This window comes from Cnephaeus nilssonii (genome assembly GCF_951640355.1).
Source record: "Cnephaeus nilssonii genome assembly, chromosome: 9".
Taxonomy (NCBI): Eukaryota; Metazoa; Chordata; class Mammalia; order Chiroptera; family Vespertilionidae; genus Cnephaeus; species Cnephaeus nilssonii.
The window spans coordinates 23,630,475-23,653,018 of record NC_137080.1 but is presented as its reverse complement, the minus strand read 5'-3'; the positions used below and the strand labels follow the sequence as shown (position 1 = coordinate 23,653,018).

The 22,544-nt window shown below is 37.3% G+C and overlaps 1 protein-coding gene across 10 annotated transcripts in view; it reads left to right on the top strand.

The window, feature by feature from the left end:
* The window catches only part of AHI1 (Abelson helper integration site 1), a 193,518-nt gene that overhangs the window by 37,748 nt on the left and 133,226 nt on the right, over positions 1–22,544 (top strand). For all 10 annotated transcript variants that reach the window (XM_079780929.1, XM_079780931.1, XM_079780930.1 and 7 more), the window contains 5 exons: positions 2,365–2,594; positions 4,576–4,682; positions 5,919–6,037; positions 9,407–9,537; positions 11,050–11,190. In XM_079780929.1, coding sequence (XP_079637055.1) covers positions 2,365–2,594; positions 4,576–4,682; positions 5,919–6,037; positions 9,407–9,537; positions 11,050–11,190 — 728 coding nt within the window. The remainder of the gene's footprint in view (positions 1–2,364; positions 2,595–4,575; positions 4,683–5,918; positions 6,038–9,406; positions 9,538–11,049; positions 11,191–22,544) is intronic.

The following is a 22,544-nucleotide window of genomic DNA, read 5'->3' as shown; positions in this document are numbered from 1 at the left end:
TTACAGACATCTGGTCTTTACAAATTTATGTATAGGCAGTCTTCAAGTTACATCGGACTCGACGCATGTCGTTTCGTGGTTACATTGCCATCTCCCATTTATTTTTTTAAAAAAGTTCCGTCATTTTGACGTATGTATATATGTGCTTTATGTTTTTTATTATTTACTTACCACAAGTAAAGGTCAGGAATTATCTTTCCTTTAAATTTTTTTTACTGTTTCACTTCATTACTGCTGTGTATGTGCTCCATGTGAGTGATGTAGGTGCTTGTGGGTTAGGTGGGTTCCAACTAACGGCGAAAATCACGATAGGTCGCGAAGTAGGAACGGATCTCTGACATAACCCGAAGACCTACTGTGTCCTTCTTTTCTGTCTATAATGAGCCTGATTTTTTCCCAAAACCTATTAATACATTTGTTTTTATCTTGGATTCTATCATTGATTGGGTGACTAAAGCTACCCTTGATACCAGCTTTGTTTTCCCATAAAAAGCTTCATTTTTATTTTAAAAGTAGGGGCCCAGTACACAAATTTGTGCACCTTGAAAGGAACTGTGGGCCACGAGGCTGTGGTGGGCACAGGGGTGGGTCTCGGCCCATCCTCCGCGCCCCTGCCTGGCTCCTCCCACCGAGGCCCCCGGTCCCCTATCTGCCAGCAGCCCCACTCCCGCTGCTGCCGCTCCCATGCGCTGATGGCGCTGGCAGCAGTGTGAGAGGTGGCTGCTGGCTCTGATCGCCCCTCAGGAGCAGGGGGAGGTGTTATATTTCATATAACATAAGTTCACTGAAAGTATTCCTTTGGTTAAAGTGTTTCTATTTTGACACACGTACTTTGTTTATACTTGAAAAGATGTTCTTTCACTTCCTTCATCGGTAGTTTGGATTCCTAGTAATTGAAGATCATATTCTGTATTTAAGCAGATGCTGAGAATATTCATAGAATGTTATTCTTGAATAGCAACTGTATTTTTTTTCTTTTATTGACTTAATTTTCATTAGTTCTTAGGCAGTAATTAAAAGGATGTATTGTAAATCCACATATTAAAAGTTAATGTATTCTTCAAATTCTAGTAACTTAATCTTTTAAAAATGCAATATTCCACACTGATATAGCACCTGTCTGTTGCTAGATTTTACCTGTTTTTACACATTGATTAGAATTGACATAACAGCTTAACCCAGAGTTTACTCTTTTGTCAAGACTATAGCAATGATAATAATGTTAATATTTTTAATCATCCATTATTTATAGGTAGAGGTAATAAGATTGCTTAATATTGAATTGTCTGTTTTCTGGTATTTTAACTTATTTTACTAAAGTATTTATATAGTAATTTCATTATGGCTGATAGGTCTTTGAGATTTTCATGTTTATCATCTATATTACTAATATAAAGTTAATAGAGTATCCTATTATCTAACCCTCCACTAGTAAGTCACTTTGCAAAAGCATAATCATAACCTAAATGAGAAATCATTAAAGTTTCTCCCTTATTTTTATGTATATTGTATTAAATGCAATATTTTACCAATTATTTGATGTACTAGAGGCCCAGTGCATGATTAAATCATGCACGTGTAGGGTCCCTAGGCCTAACCTGCCATCCAGGCCATATTCACTGCCCCGCAAAGCCTAGCACGCTCCACGGACACTGCTAGCAGCCTGCTCCCCGCTTTTGATGGCAGGGAGTCCGCTGGTGCCGGAGCGGACACACAGCTCCCCGCTTTCGATCGCGGGGGAGCTGGCTGGCTGTCGGCTGGTGCACCAGGCCTTTCGAAAGCCACGGCGGAGGCTTTCGAAAGGCCTGGTGCCAGAGCGGACAGACAGACAGCTCCCCCGCTTTCTCTCCCTGCTTTTGATGGTCCGCAGCAGGATGTGGGCTCGCTGCCCCAGAGGCCCCTTCTGTTTCGCAGCACAGCCATGGCTCAGCGTCCCACCAGCCCAATCGGCCACCCCGAGTCCCACCCCCTGCGCCTCCTGCTGGCCCAATCGTGGGCGTAGTGGAGTGATGGTAATTTACATATTACCCCTTTATTATGTAGGATATTTGTTTAGTCAATGTCAAAAGTAGATAGGTTTTAAAAAGACAGACAAATACAGTTTTTAACTTGATAGTATAGATTATAATTAGTAAACAAATTCACCATTACACTTGATAATAACTGTAAGAAATAGCTTTGTCAAATGTAAAGAATCCCAGCCATCAAAAATGTGATTAGATTAATTTTTAGTTACAAAATTTATATTTAGTTTGTCATTGTCACTTGCTTACGTACATCCCATTGGCTATACTGGTTCCTAGAGAAACTTTTAAAGAAACTTGTGTCTTTTAGAAGCAATATATAACTTTTATCTTTTTCCAGGATATGGAAAAATGAAATAAACAATACAAATACTTTCAAACTTTTACCTCATCCTTGTTTTGTCTACACGGCTAAGTTCCACCCAGCTGCAAAAGAGCTGGTGGTTACAGGATGTTACGATGCTGTGGTACGGATATGGAAAGTTGATATGAAAGAGGATCCTGCCATATTGATCCGGCAGTTTGACACTCACAAGAGTTTCATCAACTCTCTCTGTTTTGATAATGAAGGTATGTCAGTGAACATATTCCAAATTAAAGCTAGTTGTATGAAGAATTAAAATTTGCTTTATCTTACTAGGATAATAAATATTTAAGCATGAGAGGGAGTTTATGTATTGATGATTGTTTGTGTATACTGAGATTTATACATATTTTGCAGATTATATGATAGACCTGGGCATAGATTTGGCACTGAAGGAGTTGTGTTTGTAATTTTGAAGTCATTAAGTTCCTAAACATTTAGATTTAACTAATCTTTGCTGTAACAACCAGTCATGTTCCAAATTTCATAACTATATTTTATTGGGTTGGTGATTATCCCCTCAGTACTTTTTTAAAAATGGCCTTTTAAGTTAAATGGTAGAAAGAAGATGAAGAGAAAATCCCAAAAGAATGTTGAAAATATAAATTTTAAATGTACCAACATTATTATTTTTTAAAATTCAGAAGCATATAGAAGGGAAATTTGCAATTATTTAAAGGTTTATCTTAGTATATGAATAGTGTAGGTGGTGATTTACAGATATGAAATATAGATTATTTTATTAACTGAAAAAATAGAGAAATGTATTATATCTAGTCACTTTTTTACATTATTTAAGACACTAGATATGTAGACTATAGCTATAATTAATTAGTATGGGCCCAGATTAAAGTTATACTACTAATGTACTCTGTTCAACTCTCAGGCTGTTAATACATTGGAACACATTCAGAAAAGTCAGCCAACGATAGAAAGGTATCTGAAAACTGGGTCATTATAGAAGTAGCTCAGATTATAAAAGGGAGATGAAGAATTTCTTCATTACTTGGCTAAGTTGTGTTGCTCCAGTGGATAAAGATAAAGCCAAAGCTACAGAAGACAGATTTTGTTTGCTCAGAATTGGAGAAAAAAAAAAGCATCCTAATACATAGAGCAGTTTATTATTTGAATAAGCTACTTTTTAAAATATGAAATTCAGTTTCTGAATGGCTGTCTGTTCATAATGGTGTGTAAAATATTTCTGAGTGGGCATGAAGTTGAACTTGATGGTCTCTAATGTTCCATTCAACTTTAAGATGGGTTGACTTTAAGAATTAATGTTGCCCTGGGCGGGCAGCTCAGTTGGTTAGAGCATCATCCTAGTGCACCATGATTGTGGGTGTGATCCCCTCTAAGGACATGCAAGAATCAGCCAATGGCCCTGGCCAGTTTTGCTTAGTGGATAGAGCATTGGCCTGCGGACTGAAGGGTACATGCCCGTGTTGCAGGCTTGATCCCCAGTGGGGGCTGTGCAGGAGGCAGCCGATCAATGATTCTCTATCATCATTGATGTTTCTCTCTCTCTCTCCCTCTCCCTTCCTCTCCGAAATCAATAAAAATATATTTAAAAAAAAGAATCAGCCAATGAATGCATGAATAAGTGGAACAACACATCAATATCTATCCATCTCTCTCCTGACTCCCCCCCCTCTTTTTTTCTCTCTCTAAAATAAGTAAATAAAAAAATTTAAAAAGAATTAATGTGAAATTGGAACACCTGTTATTTATTTTATTTATTCTCTGATCATTGAGTACCTGCTGGGTCTCGGGCATTATGCTAACATTATGTATTAGAGTAAAGGTGCTTTTCTAGGATTATAAAACAGATTATGTAAGTTGATAAAAGTGAGCAATACAGATACGTATTGGATAATTCAGATAATTTGTTTGGCTTTGGAATTTGAGCAATATACATATGTACTGTGATGCTCATTTCTTTTTGTATTAAAACAGGGAAATCCAAAGGGAAAGAAGTCATCAAAAATAATTGAACTGAAAAGTTCATTTAAAGATAATTGGGATTTGAGTGTTAGTTGTGTTTGGTTTTCTGGCTCTTTAAATTGAAATACCTTCTGGTAGTCCTAGGATTCTTTGACTGTTTTACTGGAATGCTTTTTCCCAACTTCATGCTATTTCTCTCTACCCCTCTGCATAACAATCAGTGAGTAATTTTATTTTCTTAAATAGGTCACCATATGTATTCAGGAGACTGCACGGGGGTGATTGTTGTTTGGAATACCTACATCAAAGTTAATGATTTGCAGCATTCGGTGCGCCTCTGGAGTGTAAATAAGGTAGAAAACCACATTTCATTAATTAAAGAAATTAGAAAAAACATTGAACAACACGGCCTTAAAATAAGGCAACAGGACATTCTGTTCTCTCTTTTCAAAAAAATTAAGGTTTTCTCAGTCCCCGAAAAGTCTGTTATTACTGATTAATTATCATGTCTTTTTGATGGCTAATTGATGATATAGTAACTTAGTGAAAATTTTCTTTATTTTGGCCAGGCTTTCCTTTAATTTTCTTGAGCTCTGATTTGCACTGTGGCATTCAGTGCTTCATTACTGAAATTTATGCTTAAATGAGGTGTATGTTATATTACATTACCATCTATAAGTAGTAATTTATATTTCAATTTATTATTCCTCATAATAGATTATAACAATTGTCCTTGTGTGATAAAAAGACACTGTACATGTAAAAGAATTTTCATGAACTTTAGTTAAGTCTCTTCAGTCTATCAGATCTGTTTAAGAAACCATCTATTCTATTTTAAATCATCAGATTAATGAATGATGGCTCGGGATTCATGATGTAGTTTAATTTCACACAATTTGAAAAGAATTCTAATTACTTATATATCTGAGGGATTGGCCAGTCCTTGAAGGCACCAGTTCCAATCATCTGAGTCTACAATGCAGAGTCTGTTATTTGTGTTCAAAAGCATGTGTTTCTTTACCTCATTGTATTAACCAAAATGAAAATTTACCTTGAAAATCTGCAGCCTGGTGTGGTTATTTGAGACAGTCAAAAGTTAGGAAATGAGCTGGACTTTTTTTGTACTTAATGCCCCAGGACAAGACAGGGACTGCAGTTTCTTACTGGTTCTCTTCAACCAGCAGTGTGAGGGATGCTAAGCTGTGTTCCTCTGTCCTTTAAGATGAAGTGTCTGTGCGCTGCCTTGATACAGAACCTGGACTTCACAGTTAGGCCTCTTCTAGTTTAAGCAAGAATATGATAAAGAAAAATATGTGCTGGGGGCTGGGGGTGGCCAATGAGGAAAAAAGGAGACATGCGTAATACTATATGTAATACTTTAAACAATAAAAGAAAGAAAGGAAGGAAGGAAGGAAGGAAGGAAGAAAGAAAAAAGAAAGAAAGAAAGAAAGAAAGAAAGAAAGAAAGAAAGAAAGAAAGAAAGAAAGAAAGGGAAGAAAATATTACAAACACGAAGTCTGCCAGCACTTTTCTCGAATTTGTACTTAGCATTTGTTATACAGTTTTATTTGTACTTTGTATCATTTTAGGAAATTAAAGAAAGTGAGTTTAAGGGGATTCCAATAAATTATTTGGAGGTTCATCCCAATGGAAAACGTTTGTTAATCCATACTAAAGATAGTACATTGAGAATTATGGATCTTCGAATGTAAGTATATTTCACTATTGACAGGTTAAGCACTCATAGAATAAGTAATGAATTAATTCATATATATAAAATGCAGCTGTGATTCTCACCTAGACAATTTTGTCCCTCAGGGGACATCTAGTAGTGTCTGGGGACATTTTTGAATGTTTTTTATCTAATGGATGGAGACCAGAGATACTGCTAAGCATCCTATAGTTCGTAAGATGGCCCCCAGCAACAAAGAATTCTCTGGCCCAAAATGTGAATAGTTTTGATGTTGAAATGTAGTTAGTTGGTTTTTATTTTCACAATTTAAAAGAACTTCTGTCATGGAATATCTTTTATCTCTATGATACAGATATAGCGTAGTATTATGATACAATGTCATAACTGAATGAGAGGGCTTTTGAATAATTCATCCTTGTTTTTTGTTTGTTTTATTTCTGAAAAAGGCTAATGAAGGGAAATACCTTTAATGTAAGAGGCAGAAGTAGAGTTCTGGGAAAGTCAGCATGGACTTCTGGTGTGCTTTGTTTCAGTATTGAGTTCCAGCAAAACATAGGAGAGGAAGCTCTGTTATCAGATTTCATTATTGCTTTTAGAAAGACAAATGTGGCAATCTATATTAGTTTATTTTGCAGTTATTCTTTTAGGGCTAACAGGTAAGCCCTTAAATATTTATGTAGAATTGTCCAGGACACTGGCATGGGTGCTGCTGGATTTGCAGAAGTAGCTCATCAGGAGTTTACAATCGGGGTGTACTGCCTCCAGAATGACACACAAAACATTTAATTAGGTTAAATTGAAATCTTCTAGGACTGGAATCTGCTTATTCTTTTTTCTATACGTAGCACCCATGCTATGCCTGGCAGATAGCAAATACTCAGTATGTTGTTGTTTTTCGTTAATCCTCACCTGAGGATATTTTTTCCATTGATTTTTTTTTTTTTAGAGAGAGTGGAAGGGAGCGGGGGGAGACACAGAGAGAGAAACATCAATGTGAGAGAGACACATCGATTGGTTGCCTCTGGCACGTGGGCCAGGAATCGAGCCTGCAACCAAGGTATGTGCCCTTGACTGGAATCGAACCTGAGACCCTTCAGTTATAGGGTCGATGCTCTCACCACTGTACAACATCGGCTAGGGGCCTCAGTATGTATTTTTAATGAATATAAATATATAATATAAGGATTACATTTTTCATGACAATAAAGGTGGTGGCTATAATATAGGCTTTATGGAGAGGCAGGCCTTTGAGCTCAATCTTGAAGAAGAGATAGAATTTGGATAAGGTGGAAGTGTATTCAGTAGGAAAACATGAAAAGCCTGGAATAAAGTTAGAGGTGGGATAATATAAGTTGTATTCTAGGCAGAAGGAGTTCGTCTGTATGATTTTGTTTTTCTCTTTTTAAGCAATATAGTTTTCAGCATTAAGGTTATGCTTGGTCTCGGAGGCAAACTTAGAATAAAATAATGGCCTTTTCCACCCCTTGCTAGCTGATTTGCCTGTGTGTGTCTCTTTTCTCATCACTCAAATGGGAGAGATAATACAGTAGGTCCTCGGGTTACGTCAGAGATCCGTTCCTGCTTTGCGACATAACGCGATTTTTGCCATGAGTCGGAACCCATCTAAGTAAGCACCTACGTCACTCACATGGAGCACATACACAGCAGTAATGAAGTGAAACAGTAAACAAAATTTAAAAGAAAGATAACAATTCCTGACCTTTACTTGTGGTAAATAAATAATAAAAAACATAAAGCACATATGTACATACGTCGAAATGACGGAACTTTTTTTTTATAAATAAATGGGAAATGGCGACGTAACCATGAAATGACCTACTGACATACATTGAGTCCGATGTAACCCGAGGACTGCCTGTACATATACTCATTAGATTTGGGGGGGGGGGGGGGGATAAACTAGTTTATATATGTAAAGTACTTAAAATATAGCATACTAGAGGCCTGGTGAACGGATTCGTGCACTGGTGGGGTCCCTCAGCCTGGCCTGCGGGGATTGGGTTGAAACCAGCAGTCTGACATCCCACAAGGGGTCCTGGGTTGCTAGAGGGTGCAGGCCAGGCCAAGGGACCCCACCAGTGCACGATAGGCGCCGGGGAGGGACCGCAGGAGGGCTCCAGGGCATGTCTGGCCCATCTCACCCAGTCCCGATCAGCCGGACTCCAGTAGCAAGCTAACCTACCAGTCAGAGCGTCTGCTCCCTGGTGGTCAGTGTGCGTCATAGGGATTGGTCGAACGGTCAAAGGAAAGGTCGAACATTTCGCATATTAGGCTTTCATTATACAGGATGGCAAGGACTGCAGAAATGTTTGACTTTGTAACCTCAAGTCTCAGAATTTATGTTAAGATAATATAAAACAGTGCAAAAAATTAGACAGTAGTATGAAGGTTACCAGAGAGTAATGGGGTGGGGGATAAAGACGAGGTCAAATATACTGGTATTGACTAGACTTTGGCTAGTGAGCACACAATGGAATATACAGATGATTTGTTATAGAATTGTATGCTTGAACCTTATGTAATGTTATTAACCAGTGTCACGCCAATAAATTTAATAAAAATAAATAAAATAGTACTATATATATATATATATATATAATATTTGTTATAGGAATCATGTTCGTGGTAGGTGAAAGCTGGAAACAGTATGTGTTGTCCAACAATAGAAAATGTCTTAAGATACACTTAGACAATGATATAACATATACCTATTAAAAAGATAATGTATAATCTATATATTCTGACAGGGAGGGCCATTACTTGTGAGTTTTTGCTGACAGAAAAAAAGCAGATAACAGAGCAGTGTATGTAATATCCTCTCTGTAAACCAGGGATGATAATAGCACCTGACTGGCACATAGCAAGCATTAAATTAAAACTGTGTTAGCTATTTTTCATAAGCAAAAAAGCCTAGAAGCCTGTATGTCATACTTAATAGATGATTTAATAATATGGCTGTCTAATGTTTCTGCAAGGATCAAGTGTAATTTTTAAAATTCATCACAAGTAAAAAATAGAAAAATTCTGTTCCTTTTTTTAGTAACCAACTAAAATGCTACTTCCATAATGTAGTTTCTTTTCATAGCTAGAAATAATTTTTCTTACCCAAATCTACAAAGTACTCTTTCTTTTCTTCTCATGTGGCACTTTCTATATCCACTTACTGTATTACATTGATGCATTCCTTCTTTTTCCTACTAATTCTAAACTCCCTGAGCTCGGTACACTGTTCTTTAGTCTGCATCCATCATAGAATGTTTCCCACTTAGCAGATTTTCAAAAATTGTCTGTTCAGTGCAAATCAAGTATTTAAAACTTTTTACCACCCAGATTTTACATTTGTAAAATCTTTTTTGTTTAAAGATTAGCAGCAAGGAAATTTGTAGGAGCAGCAAATTATCGGGAGAAGATTCACAGTACTTTGACACCTTGTGGGACTTTTCTCTTTGCTGGAAGTGAGGATGGTATAGTATATGTTTGGAACCCAGAAACAGGTAAATATTTTATTAAATTTTTATTTTTTATTTTTGAAGAAGTGTGAAAACTACCATTTTATGGAATAATTTTCAAGGGAGTTCTGATTGCAGGTTCTCCATTATGTTTTCTAGAATTGGAATGCTGATAATAGAAATCAGCTGCAGTCTAAATTTACATTAAATTCTGTTCTTTATTGTTTTGATATATGCATGGATTTTGAATTGCACATTATGATTTAAGGTTTATTATTTCCTTGTCTGTAATGAGATATGGTGGATCTTATAAAAGTATTTAATGAGGACTGTAATGTAAAATACAAGTGTTACAAGCTGAATTTGGAATATAAATAGGTATAGAGTGGTGAAACATCTACAATATATTTTCATTAGAAACATTCCTGTTAAAGCTTTTGATGTATGAAACTCAGTAGCAATTTACCTGAATTACTATAATTCACTTCTTTTCCAATAAAATAAACTATTACATTGGTATATTTGTGTCTTACCTTTGCTATTTAAAAAAAGCTATAACTACATAAACATTTTTAGCAATAAATTGAGAGAATTTTATAAAATTCACTGTATAGTTTCTTAAGAACAGTATTTAATTTCCCCTTGTTTATTCTGTTGGTGTTTCCTTTAGGCATTTTTGACTAGTCAGTTTCCTTAGGTTTTTTTTCTTACTGCGTTTTTATATTTTAGCATAAATTCAAAAATGTTAAGCCTGGCCGGCATGGCCCAGTGGTTGGTCATTGACCTATGAACCATAGGGTTGCGGTTCGATTCCCAGTCTGGGCACATGCCCAGGTTGCGGGCTCGATCCCCAGTGTGGGGTGTGCAGGAGGCAGTCAATTGATGATTCTCTCTCATCAATGGTCTTTCTCTCTCTCTCCCTTTCCCTTCCTCTCTGAAATCCATAAAGTGTGTATTTGTGTGTGTGTGTGTGTGTGTGTGTGTGTGTGTGTGTGTGTATTTTATGTTAAATCTCTTTTCCCCTTAAATAAATTGATCTAGAGTTTTTGCTTTTTGAGTTCTGCTTTTCAGAGGTTTCTTAGATGTCTGCTGTAGGCCTCTTTTATCCAGTAGTAATCATATATATTTTTAAAGGAGATGGTACCTCACACAGCCTCTGGAAAAAAATTAATCCCCACCAAGCCTTCCCCAACCAGAGAGTTTCTTCAGTTTTAGAGTCCTGCAGTTCCTCCCTAGTTCTCTCTAGAGTTTTTTGTTAGCTGGCATTTGCCCAGCCCTGTCAAATCTCAGAGTCAGGTACCTCCAAACTTGGTCCATTTTGTGCCTTGAAAATCTTGTTGAAGAGTTTGGATTGAGAAGTAGAAGGAGGAGGGCCAAGAGAATGAAAAATAAATATAATTATGAAATTCAGTAGTGCTCAAATATTTATAAGTATATGAGGTTTTCATGTAGAAAACATGAGCTTCATATTACTTTCTTTAAATATTTTCAATAAGTTGCAGAATAATCTTCTAATAAGAAATAGCAATACACATTATTGAATCTTTTTTTATTTAGGAGAACAAGTAGCAATGTATTCTGACCTGCCATTCAAGTCACCCATTCGAGACATTTCTTATCATCCACTTGAAAATATGGTTGCATTTTGTGCATTTGGGCAGAATGAGCCAGTTCTTCTGTATATTTATGATTTCCATGGTAAGTCCACTGCTTGTTATTAAAGAATATTTAAAATAACCTTTACATTTATATACTGAACCAGGAATTGTGAATTCTGACAACTGTCATTCTTTGTATTAACAAAGTTCTCTTGAACATATTGTAAGAGCCATGCACATAAATAGATTATGTTATTATTGTATTATAGCATTTTATTTGTCCATAAGCACTATTATTCTGGAGTTTAAATATCAGCAAAAGTACACATAATAGTTGTGCCCTTACATTGGGATCTCAGAAAAGTAATCATCACTTTTCTTTATAAGTCAATTTAAATAAGCAAGATGCATCTAAAATTATTTGGGAATGGTAACTAAATTTAAAAGGTAGCCCTGGCTGGTGTGGCTCAGTTGGTTGAGCATCGTCTTGTACACTGAAAGGTCAGAGATTCTATTCCCAGTCAGGGCACATACCCAGATTGCAGGCTTGATCCCTGGTCAGGGTATGGGAGGCAACCAATTCCTCCCTCCCTCCCTCCCTCCCTCCTTCCCTCTCTTCTTTCCTTCCTTTTCTCTCTCTCCCTCCCTCCCTCCCTCTCTCCCTCTCCTTCTCCCTCTACCTTTTCCTCTCTCTCTCCCTTCCTCTTTTTAAAATCAATAAAAACATATCCTCAGATGAGGAAGTAAATAAACAAACAAATAAATAAACAACATTTAGGAAATATAGATCTTTAATGTGTTCCATTGAATATTGAGTTAATTTCTTATTCTCTGTTTTTGTTTTTTACTAAAGCACATAGTTTTAATAAGTTGTAGAGTTTCTTAACATGAAAAGAAGACAAAAAAACGAATGTCAGTGAAAACAAGATCCAGAATTATAAATCTGATATCTTTGCTACTCTAAAATTACACTGTTCTATCATTCTGAGATAAGGAAATAAAGACTAGACACATTTTTTCAGGAATAGCAAGGCATTCTTAGAATATATGGATTTATACTATTTTTTATACATTTCTTTAATTTATGTCCTAATTTTAGGATGTCATTGTTCTGCATTGTACTGACAGTGCTGTCACTCTCAAAATTCATTTTTTTATATATTAAAAACTTTCTTCAATTTCTTTGATTTGTTTAAGATGTCATGTATCATCACTCACTGTTTTTGCCAAACTGGGATAGCTTACACATTAATGTGGCACTATTGGGGCAAAGTGTTTTAAATTAATGAAATGTGAATGGTTAAGTTATTTGCATTAATACAGATTGAATTGGTAATGGTTGTGATAAGTCCTAAGTTATTAAACAATTAAGTTCTAAACCTGAAGTTCTTGATCATAGTATGGATTTTAATATGTCTTCTCAGGCAAATTATATAAGAAAATAATGTGTAAAATTGAGACTTATCTTATTTTAAATTACTTTGCAGAGAATTAATAATGATTTTCTCTAAAATGTTCAGATTTACGGAACACTATTACTAGTAGTAGAATTGTTAAACAACATAATACCATTTACTATTACAAGCAAATATTAGCAAAAATAAACACTGCCTGATTATAGGAAAAGACAAATGGCTTTCTCAAGTCAGCCAGTGTCCAAAACTGGTGTCTGGTTAAAACTTGTATCCTGAAACAGGTCTTTCTATGTGCTCTCCCAAATCTTCACATAAAGGAGAAGAACTCTACCTAAGGACTTTATAATTAGAACTGTTATATAGGAAATAGACTCCACAGTTATTTCCTCAGACTCAAGAGGTTTCATAACAGTCTTCATTCATTTTTTTTTTTTTAGGCTTTTGAAATTTTCACTTCAAATGCAAGTTAAAGTTCCACTCTTTTTTTCCTTCAGTTATTTATTTATTTATTTATTGTCATTGATAGAAGGATTTCATCATTAGCCCAGTCAGGTTTGCCCATATGGCTTTTAGACAATAGGTTTCCAACTAAGAGGTTCATTCTAGAAATGCCAGTAGAAAGAGTAGGGTTTAAGGTTCATTTCTGTTTCTTTTTTTAATTTTTTTTATTGATTTCAGAGAGGAAGGGAGAGGGAGAGAGAAAGAAACATCAATGATGAGAGAGAATCATTGATCGGCTGCCTCCTGCACGCCCTTGTGATCCAGTCGCCACCCAGGCATGTGCCCTGACCAGGAATTGAACTGTGACTTCCTGCTTCATAGGTGGACGCTCAACCACCAAGCCATGCTGGCTGGGCTTAGTTCTGTTTCTTTAGTGACCTTGCACAAGGCTCTTGCCTTCCTAAAGCTCCATTTTCTTATCTAGTAAATGGTACTCCTGCTATTAATACCTGTGCTACCTGTTATTTGTGAAGATACTATAAGACAGGGACTGGGAAAGTACTTTGTAAATTAATAAGCACTAGATTAAAACAAACAAAGAAAGGTAAAGGGGGTTGTTATCAAACTCATCCAAACAATATATACTTGACTTTATGGCAACTTATGTTTTCATATGCTGATAAGCATCTATATATTGAATAGAATTGAAAAGGGTTTTTTCCCCCCCTCTCTTACAAGCTCTTTTGGTAGCCTTTTAATTATTAGAGTGTGTAAATTTTTAGCTCAGTTGTAATAGAAAATAAATGTGTAAAGTTAAGAACATTGTGTTACATCCACGCTATCTTAACATGGAAGAGGAAGGAGTTCTAAATGATTAATAATGCATATGAAATTAAAATTTGTGCAGTGTATTTAGAACATGATTTTTTACATTCTAACCTTTAAAAACAAATGAAAACTTAAAATGTTTTTAATATATTTTCCCAACTCTTTGCTGCTTATTTTTGAAAAGAGGAAGCTTAGGAAGAGGTTACATAATCTCAAGCAATCCAAGTTTTAGCACAGCTCTTGTGCATGGTATATATCCATTAGAAAATGAAAGTTTTCAGACTAAAAGATTTTACTCATTAAATACAGGCCAGAATCATCAAGTCAAATAGTCTTTAAATATTTTATTGAAAATATAGTGTGTGTGTGTGTGTGTGTGTGTGTATCTATGTAATAAAAGCCCAGCGATCCTTACTGCAGACTGACTAATGACCAGTGGCTATGACGTGCACTGACCACCAGGGTGCAGATGCTCAACGCAGGAGCTTTTCTCTGGTGGTCAATGTGCTCCCACAGAGGGAGCGCTGCTCAGCCAGAAGCCAGGCTCATGGCTGGTGAGTGCAGCTGCAGTGGCGGTGGTGGGAACCTCTCCTGCCTCCGTGACAGCACTAAGAAGTGGCGAGCCAAGTGGTAAGGAGCGAGCAGGCAGGTGGTTGGGATTGCGAGAGGGTGCAGGCTGGGCTGAGCACCCCTGGATGAATTTCATGCATCGGGCCTCTAATATATATATATAGAGAGAGATATAGATATAGATATATAGATATATATACACATATATATATCTATACATATATATACGTATATATGTATGTATGTATGTATATATGTATATATGTATATATGTATGTGTGTGTGTGTATATATATATATATATATATATATATATATATATATATATATATATATATATATATTGCCCAGACTTTCTGGTCTGAAAATAAAATTTACATGTAGCTTTACATAAACGTATTGATGGTACAAAATTTGAAGGATATAGAACAGTTACATGACTTTTAAATAGTATTTATCAGAGCTGCTGATATGTTCAGGTAATTTTCAAGGAAAATGGAGCAAGATTGTTTTTTTTTTACAAGTTAAATAAGCTGAGAATGAGACCACAATAGTAGCAAAATGTATCATCCATCTTTCAGTTCTAGCAGAATCTGTGAAGAGTCAGCAAGCATCTTTCCCTGTTAAGCATGTGTTCAGTTGTGGTCTTTTGGGTCTTTCATTCTACTGACTTTTAGCTTTTTTTGGTAAGAAATATGATTTTTACTTTCAGAAGGCAGTTTTATTTGCCTGATGTTGAAAGGGTTAATCATCTAGTAATACAAAATTTAGTCACAGAATACCACAAATAATGTACTTTAAGGATTCCCATAATAACAGAGTACTAGTCACAGAAACGGCTTCTACTGAATTACATTTACAAGGCTAGATTTTAGCAATAATGTTATGTTATTAATCAATATTTATCTACCTCAGTCTCTAGGATCCTGCTCTACATTTAAGCATAATCATAGCTAATACTTACAAAGCACTTTCTGTATTTGTGGTCCTGTTTTAAGCACTTTACACATATTTAATTTGTCACAATAATCTTATGAGATAGGTTCTATAATTACCCCACTTTACAGGAGCCAGGACTTGGATCCATACAGTCTGTATTTGGAGACCATGATTTTATTTGCTACACTGAACTGCCTTTTTGAGCAGATTTTCTGAAATGTTAGCTTTTGATTATCTATTAAGCAAACCCGTATTCCCTACAATACCATTTACTTTATATCTCTCTGTGGAGTATGTGATTTCTTTGTATCATCTATAGTTTGTAGGAAGCAGACATAGCAGCTTATTTGTCTTTTTATTACCAGTGCATTACCTAGTCTGAATACTGACTTGTGATGAATGTACATGTATGTATTTTATCAAATTAGGAAAGTTCTCAGCATTACTTGATAATTTCAGGTAATGAGCCTAATATTTCACTAGGTGGCAATATCTCCTGAGTCAGCATTAAGTCTGGGATACTTTTCAGTCCTAGTCTTAGACAAGACAAATCTTTATTGAGCACCTGTAATATGCCAGGAATCACACTCAGGTTTTCATGCTCTATTCCAATCCTTTGTGTTTCCTAAGTAGTTGATTAAACCTCTGGGAAAACTTTAGTTAAACTGAAAAGCACTCTCTTCCATTGACACTAAAATTATTTTCATTATAGAATTCATATTCATTAATGACCACCTATATTTTCATTGTCGATAGCTTTATTTTTCACATTGTGACATGCTTTACTAGAGTTTAGGGCAATGTATACCTTCAGGCGCCTATAAAAAATTTTGCTATATTAACTTACTCTCTGACCAAAAGTCCATGGTGTTTATAATGCCCTATGTGTAACACAGTACCTGGTATATTACTGATGTACAATAAGTGTATGAAATAAGAATTACGGATTCTGTAAAATAGAATTATTTCCTTAAATTGTATAAAAATGTAGAATGAAAGGCATGTGTTGTTAATATATTTGGGGCTAATAATAATAATGGTAGTAGTAGCTAACATCTATCAAGCATTTATTATATGTCCCCTATTCTTACGAGCATTTTACATACATTATCTAATACAGAACTCCCACACTCCCATGAGGTAGATACTATTAACTGTCCTCATTTTGCAGATGATGAAACTGAGGTACAGGGAGAATGAACTAATTTGCCTCAGGCCACACAGTTGGTGATTGGGCTACCATTTGATTCTAGGCTCTTCAACTCTAGAGCTCATGCTCTTAACCATTAAGCTGTCTGTTACAGCTACTCGTGTAATCTTTGCATTTCCAGTATCCTGAAGTAATTTAAGAATGCAGCCAAATATTCCTCTGGTGAAATGTGTTGTTTGTTTTCATTTTTAATATTTAGGAGAATCCCTTAAGATTAAAAAGAACTTTGCTACTCTAGTATTATTGTTAACTAGCGTTCCCGTTGCAGGAAAAATCCTGCAATAGGGTTTCCTGCTGCACTCTACCCCACCCTGCCTGCTCTCCTCCCTTGTCCCCCGCCCCGCGATCTCCGCAAGCCCCCCTGCTTTTCTAACTTCTCCGCCAGCCCACTCTCCTTCCTTCTCCCCTGGCCCCGCCTCCGCTCCTCCCTTCTCCGCCGGCCCGCCTTCTCCGCCAGCCCGCCTGCTTTTTCCCTTCTCCCCCGGCCCGCCTCCGCTCCTCCCTTCTCCCCCGGCCCGCCTTCTCCGCCAGCCTGCCTGCTTTTCCCTTCTCCCCCGGCCCGCCTCCGCTCCTCCCTTCTCCCCCGGCCCGCCTTCTCCGCCAGCCCACTCTCCTTCCTTCTCCCCCGGCCCTGCCTCCACTCCTCCCTTCTCCCCTGGCCCCGCCTCCGCTCCTCCCTTCTTCCCCGGCCCCGCCCTTCTCCCCCGGCCCCGCCTGCTCAACTTCCTTCTCCCCCGGCCCCGCCTCCGCTCCTCCCTTCTCCTCCCCCCCCAGCTTGCTTGCTTCTCTGCAGCTTTGCTCCCTTCTGCAGCTCTTGGCTTCTTTCTACGCTGTCGCGATATACATATTAGCCGCCATCTTTGTTGGGATAATTTGCATATTCGTCCTGATTGGTTGGTGGGTGTGGCTTGGCTGCTGGGCGTGTCTTGGGCGTAGCGAAGGTGCGGTCAATTTGCATTTTTGTCTATTATTAGATTAGATAGTTTACTGCTTTACAAATTTGCGTGGTAATTGTAATGTATTAAGCCATTCTCAATGTAGTCCAAAATACAAACGTTCTTTATTATGAAGCATTAAATTTTAATGTAACTACTATAACAACATTTTTGCAATAAGATAATGTCTAGTTGAAATAAACTTGATATCCCTAGTTTTATGTATAACAATGATATTCTTATTCTAATGATGAATGATTAGAAAACAAACTCAGATATTATAATTGTCATACTTGTTTAAGATCATGCAGTAATAAAAGTAATTGATTGTAGGTTAGAGTTTTAAATATCTATTATTAGCCTAGTAGGATAAATTAAAAAATAAAATGCCATATTTTAAGACATGCTGTACTACCTATTTCTTGATCATATCCTGAAGCATCTATTTTAATATTCTTCACTAATGGATACTTTGATTTGAAAGCTTATGTCATTTAAGGATTGAATACATGGAAAACAGTCAATTGAATGGCTTTGAGCATAAACCATAGCCCTGAATTCTTTACCCAGGCATTTTTTTTATGCTTCCATTGGTACTTGTTAATGTGCACAAAGAAAGAAGCATTGTGTGGTGCAAAAATAAACAGCATTGTGATGGGAAAGGCCTGAGTAGGAGTTAGAGTATTGGGATTCTAGATAAAATGCCATCACATTTTGTTTGATCCTGGTCAACTAATTTAGTGTTTCTGCATCTGTTTTATTCACCTGTTGAATTTAAATAATACGTGTTCTATTTGATCTCACTATTTTGTCAAAGGACAAAATGAAAGTACAAAGCATGACAAAGTTTAGATATGTTAGAGTTCATGAATGAGGCTGCAGTTGAGAAATTCTAGCTATTTTCTGTAGCAATAGATGCATTACACATTTTCAGTGGAATAGCATGATGTGTGATAATGAGTTGATAATGGAAAAGGAAACCAACAAAAGAACAATAGCATGTACTTCAGGGAATCTACACTAATAAAAGAGAAAGAATCAAATTGACCATACCTTCGCAACACCCACCAGCCAATCAGGAGTGAGTATGCAAATTAACCCAACAAAGATGGCGGGTTAATTTGCATACTCAGGTGCCGAGCGGCCATGGGTAGGATGCTGTGTCATCGCCATGGCGACAACGCAGGTATTCCACACTGCCCCAGACGCTCCGGGCCTCTGGGCAGCATGGGAAGGTGGAAAGGCGGCTCCGGGCCAGAGAAAAGGCAGAAAGGCGGCTCCGGGCCGGAGTAAAGGCAGTGCCAGGAGCCAGGGGAAGGAAGGCCCATTCTTGCACGAATCTTCATGCATTGGGCCTCTAGTTTAGTAATAATTACTATATGTTGGTGTTTAACTAATGGATTTAACAAATGATGTTAGTTGCTCTCCCATTTGGTTGGCTATGAGACATGAATCTGTTACACTTTCTTTCATGATTTTTTGAACAGTTATTTTTAACCCTTTGCACTTGCTTGCTTTTTTCTCGATTCCTTTATTCTACTTGGGATTTAATTTTTTAAATACCCCAGATTTTACAAAGTGCGGCAGTAGAATAAAAAACTGGAGTTTCTTTTCATACAAACTTATTTATTTGGATTTTTTTATATTTCAAATTATTGATACATTCAAAGAGTATAAAAAGAGCTGCTACCGATGCTAACCTTGTCGAGTCACACTCGACATCCGAGTGCAAAAGGTTAATGACATCATTATTTCTACTTGATATATAAAATGTGTCAGGGAAATACAAGATTACTAACAGGCCCTGAAATTACCTAGGCTACTAGAATTAAAGTGCTACTCAATAGAACTTCTTGGATTCATCCGCATAGTATTTTAAGATTAGCTGAAGCAGGAACAAGTCAGGCCCAGTAAAATACAATATGAAACATTGTAAGCCCTTGATCATTCTTGTTTTAGTTCATTCAGACAGCTTATAAACAACAGAATTTTATTTCATACTAGAGGCCCGGTGCATGAAGTTGTGCATGGGTGGGGTCCGGCCAGCCACCCCTATTGGGGCCGATCAGGCTGGCCAGGGAGAGGGGATGAAGAAGGTTGGCTAGCCGACCCTGCCCCCAATCGGGGTGGCCAGCTAGACCCCACCCATGCAGGAATTTGTGTACCGGGCCTCTAGTATATAATAATAGGTCTTGAACAAAGGAATTAAACATTGAACTAGATGGAAATTTTACTCTTAATGTAGTGTAAGTGAAATAATATGCTGGTTTTTAGTTGTACTTTATTTTAAAGTTAATATGTAAGTATACATAGATAGTAATAATAACAAACCTTGGATTCAATCCAAATGCAAAGGGCACTGGATTAAAATATCTTATTTCCTCCATTCTTCCTCTTATAAAGATAAAAATCTCCTGAGAAAACCATGTTATTGTTTATAATTATTTAAAGTCCAGGAGATATACAAAAGCACTGCACTTACATAAATCAAAGGATTGTCAATTCAGAAGACATTTTAAGATTTTTTTTTAATTTTGTAAAATTTAGAATCCCAAATTATAGCCGATGGAGATAATTTTAGAAGTATTTTGATTGATAAAACATTCCTTTAAGCAAATGTAGTTGCCACCTCTGTGTTCTCACCACCATGTCCATTTCTCTGCAGTGCTGCTAAGCACAGAGCAGTCATTTCTTACTGACCTCCAAAGATTCAGACCCCAAGCGGGGCTTGGTATCCTTGCTTTCTCAGAGCCTGCTCTAGTGCACTTCCACAAAGGGGGGGGGGGGGTGAGACTGTAAAAATTGTGAGTTTTAAACATACCAGGTTAGATTAGGGCTAAGTTTTAAATGTACAAAGTTAAGTTAGCACAAAGAAAAGAAAATAGTGAAGAAATACAGTTATTTAGTTGCAACATTATACTCCAGTCATGGCCTGTGTAAAAGTGTTTTGGAAGCCTTTGAAATGTTAGATGCATAGAGCTTGAAGGAATTTCCAAAGTCATCTATCAAAACCTATTTTTACAATCTGTATGATCTTATACAAATAGATGAATAATTTGTGTAATGTCGGGGTGGGGGGAGAATGAAAGAACAAAAGCAAGCAGCTTCTTTTTGTTTCTAGTATCTGAGGAACTAGGTCTTTGTGAATATATTTTTTTTAACTTTGTACATTTGTTTACTCATTAATCAACATACATTTCCTATTTGTGCCAAAGACTCTTGTTGGATGCTGAGGATTTATAAATAAAACAGGTAAAAACTTAGCCCCCAAGGAGGTATTGATTGCAAAGCCACATCTTTTTTTTAATATAATAAATCTTTATTGTTCAGATTATTACAGGTGTTCCTCTTTTTTTTCCCCCCCAATAGCTCCCCTCCACCTGATTCCCCACCCCACGCCATACCCTTACCCCCTGCCACTGTCTTCATGCATAGGTGTACGATTTTTGTCCAATCTCTTCCTGCAACCCTCAGACCCCCTTCCCTCTGAGAATTGTCCGTCCCCTCCCTTTCTATGTCCCCGATTCTATTATATTCACCAGTCCATTCTGTTCTTCAGATTTTTTATTCACTTGATTTTTAGATTCACTTGTTGGTAGGTATGTATTTGATGTCTTTTTGTTGTTCATAAATTTTACCTTTACCTTTTTTTTCTTCTTCCTCCTCTTAAAGAATACCCTTCAGCATTTCATGTAATCCTGGTTTGGTGGTGATGAACTCCTTTAGCTTTTTCTTGTCTGTGAAGCTCTTCGTCTGACCTTCAATTCTGAATGATAGCTTTGCTGGGTAGAGTAATCTTGGTTGTAGGTTCTTGCTGTTCATCACTTTGAATATTTCTTGCCACTCCCATCTGGCCTGCATAGTATCTGTTGAGAAATCAGCTGACAATCATATGGGTACTCCCTTGTAGGTAACTAACTGTTTTTCTCTTGCTGCTTTCAAGATTCTCTCTTTATCTTTTGCCCTTGGCATTTTAATTATGATGTGTCTTGGTGTGGTCCTCTTTGGATTCCTCTTGTTTGGGGTTCTGTGTGCTTCCTGAACTTGTAATTCTATTTCTTTCACCAGGTGGGGGAAGTTTTCTGTCATTATTTCTTCTAATAGGTTTTCAGTATCTTGCTCTCTCTCTTCTTCTGGCACCCCCAAAATTCGGATGTTGGTACGCTTAAAGCCGTCCCAGAGGCTCCTTATGCTATCCTCACACTTTTGGATTCTTCTTTCTTTCCGCCTCTCTGGTTGGGTGTTTTTTGCTTCCTCATATTCCAGATCTTCGGTTTGACTCTTGGGGTACGGTGATCTACAGTTGAGTTTCTGTATATTCTTTATTTCATACAGTGTATGCTTAATTTCTGACTGGTCCTTTTCCACTTTTTTGGCATTCTCATTAAGGTCCTTGAAGATCTCTTCAAGTTTCTCAGCAGTTTTTAGAAGATTCTTGAGTAATCTTATAAATATGGTTCTGAACACTGTGTTGTCCAGTAGTTTACTTTCCTCCATCTCTCCTATTCGTGACATGCTTCTGTGTCTCCACATTTTGGCTGCCTCCCTGTGTTGATGGAGTGGCTTTGTGTCATCAGTGACCTATAGGGGCCTGTAGCTCAGCTTCCCCAATCACCCTAGGTGATCACTCTTGGTACACCCCTTTGTGGGCTGAGTGCAAAGTCTTGGTGTAGTTAAGCCTTGATTGCTGTTGGTACACTGGGAGGAATTGACCTCCAGGCCAATTGGCTGTTAGGACCCGCTGTGTCTATAATGGAAGCACTGCTGCGCTGGAGTCACGCTTATGGTTCAGGGCTTGTTTCAGTGGGGCTTTGGTGCTCACTGAGTCTGCCTCCCGAATGTGTCACTTATGGATGTGAGGAGTTGAAATCTGGTGTCTCACACTGACCACTAGGTATCCTGGCTTCTGGATCTCCAATGGGGTGCAGTTCAGCTGCTGTCTGAAGCCACCCTGCAGGAGCTACAGGGAGAACTGCTGTCCTCTCCTCCCTGCTTGGAGCTTGGAGGCTTTAGAGCTGTCTGTACCGGGTTGCAAGTTTACTAGTTTAAACTGCAATAGAGAAGGCCATTCATATGCAAAAGCCGCTGCTAGGAGCTTGGGTGTGTTTGTAGATTG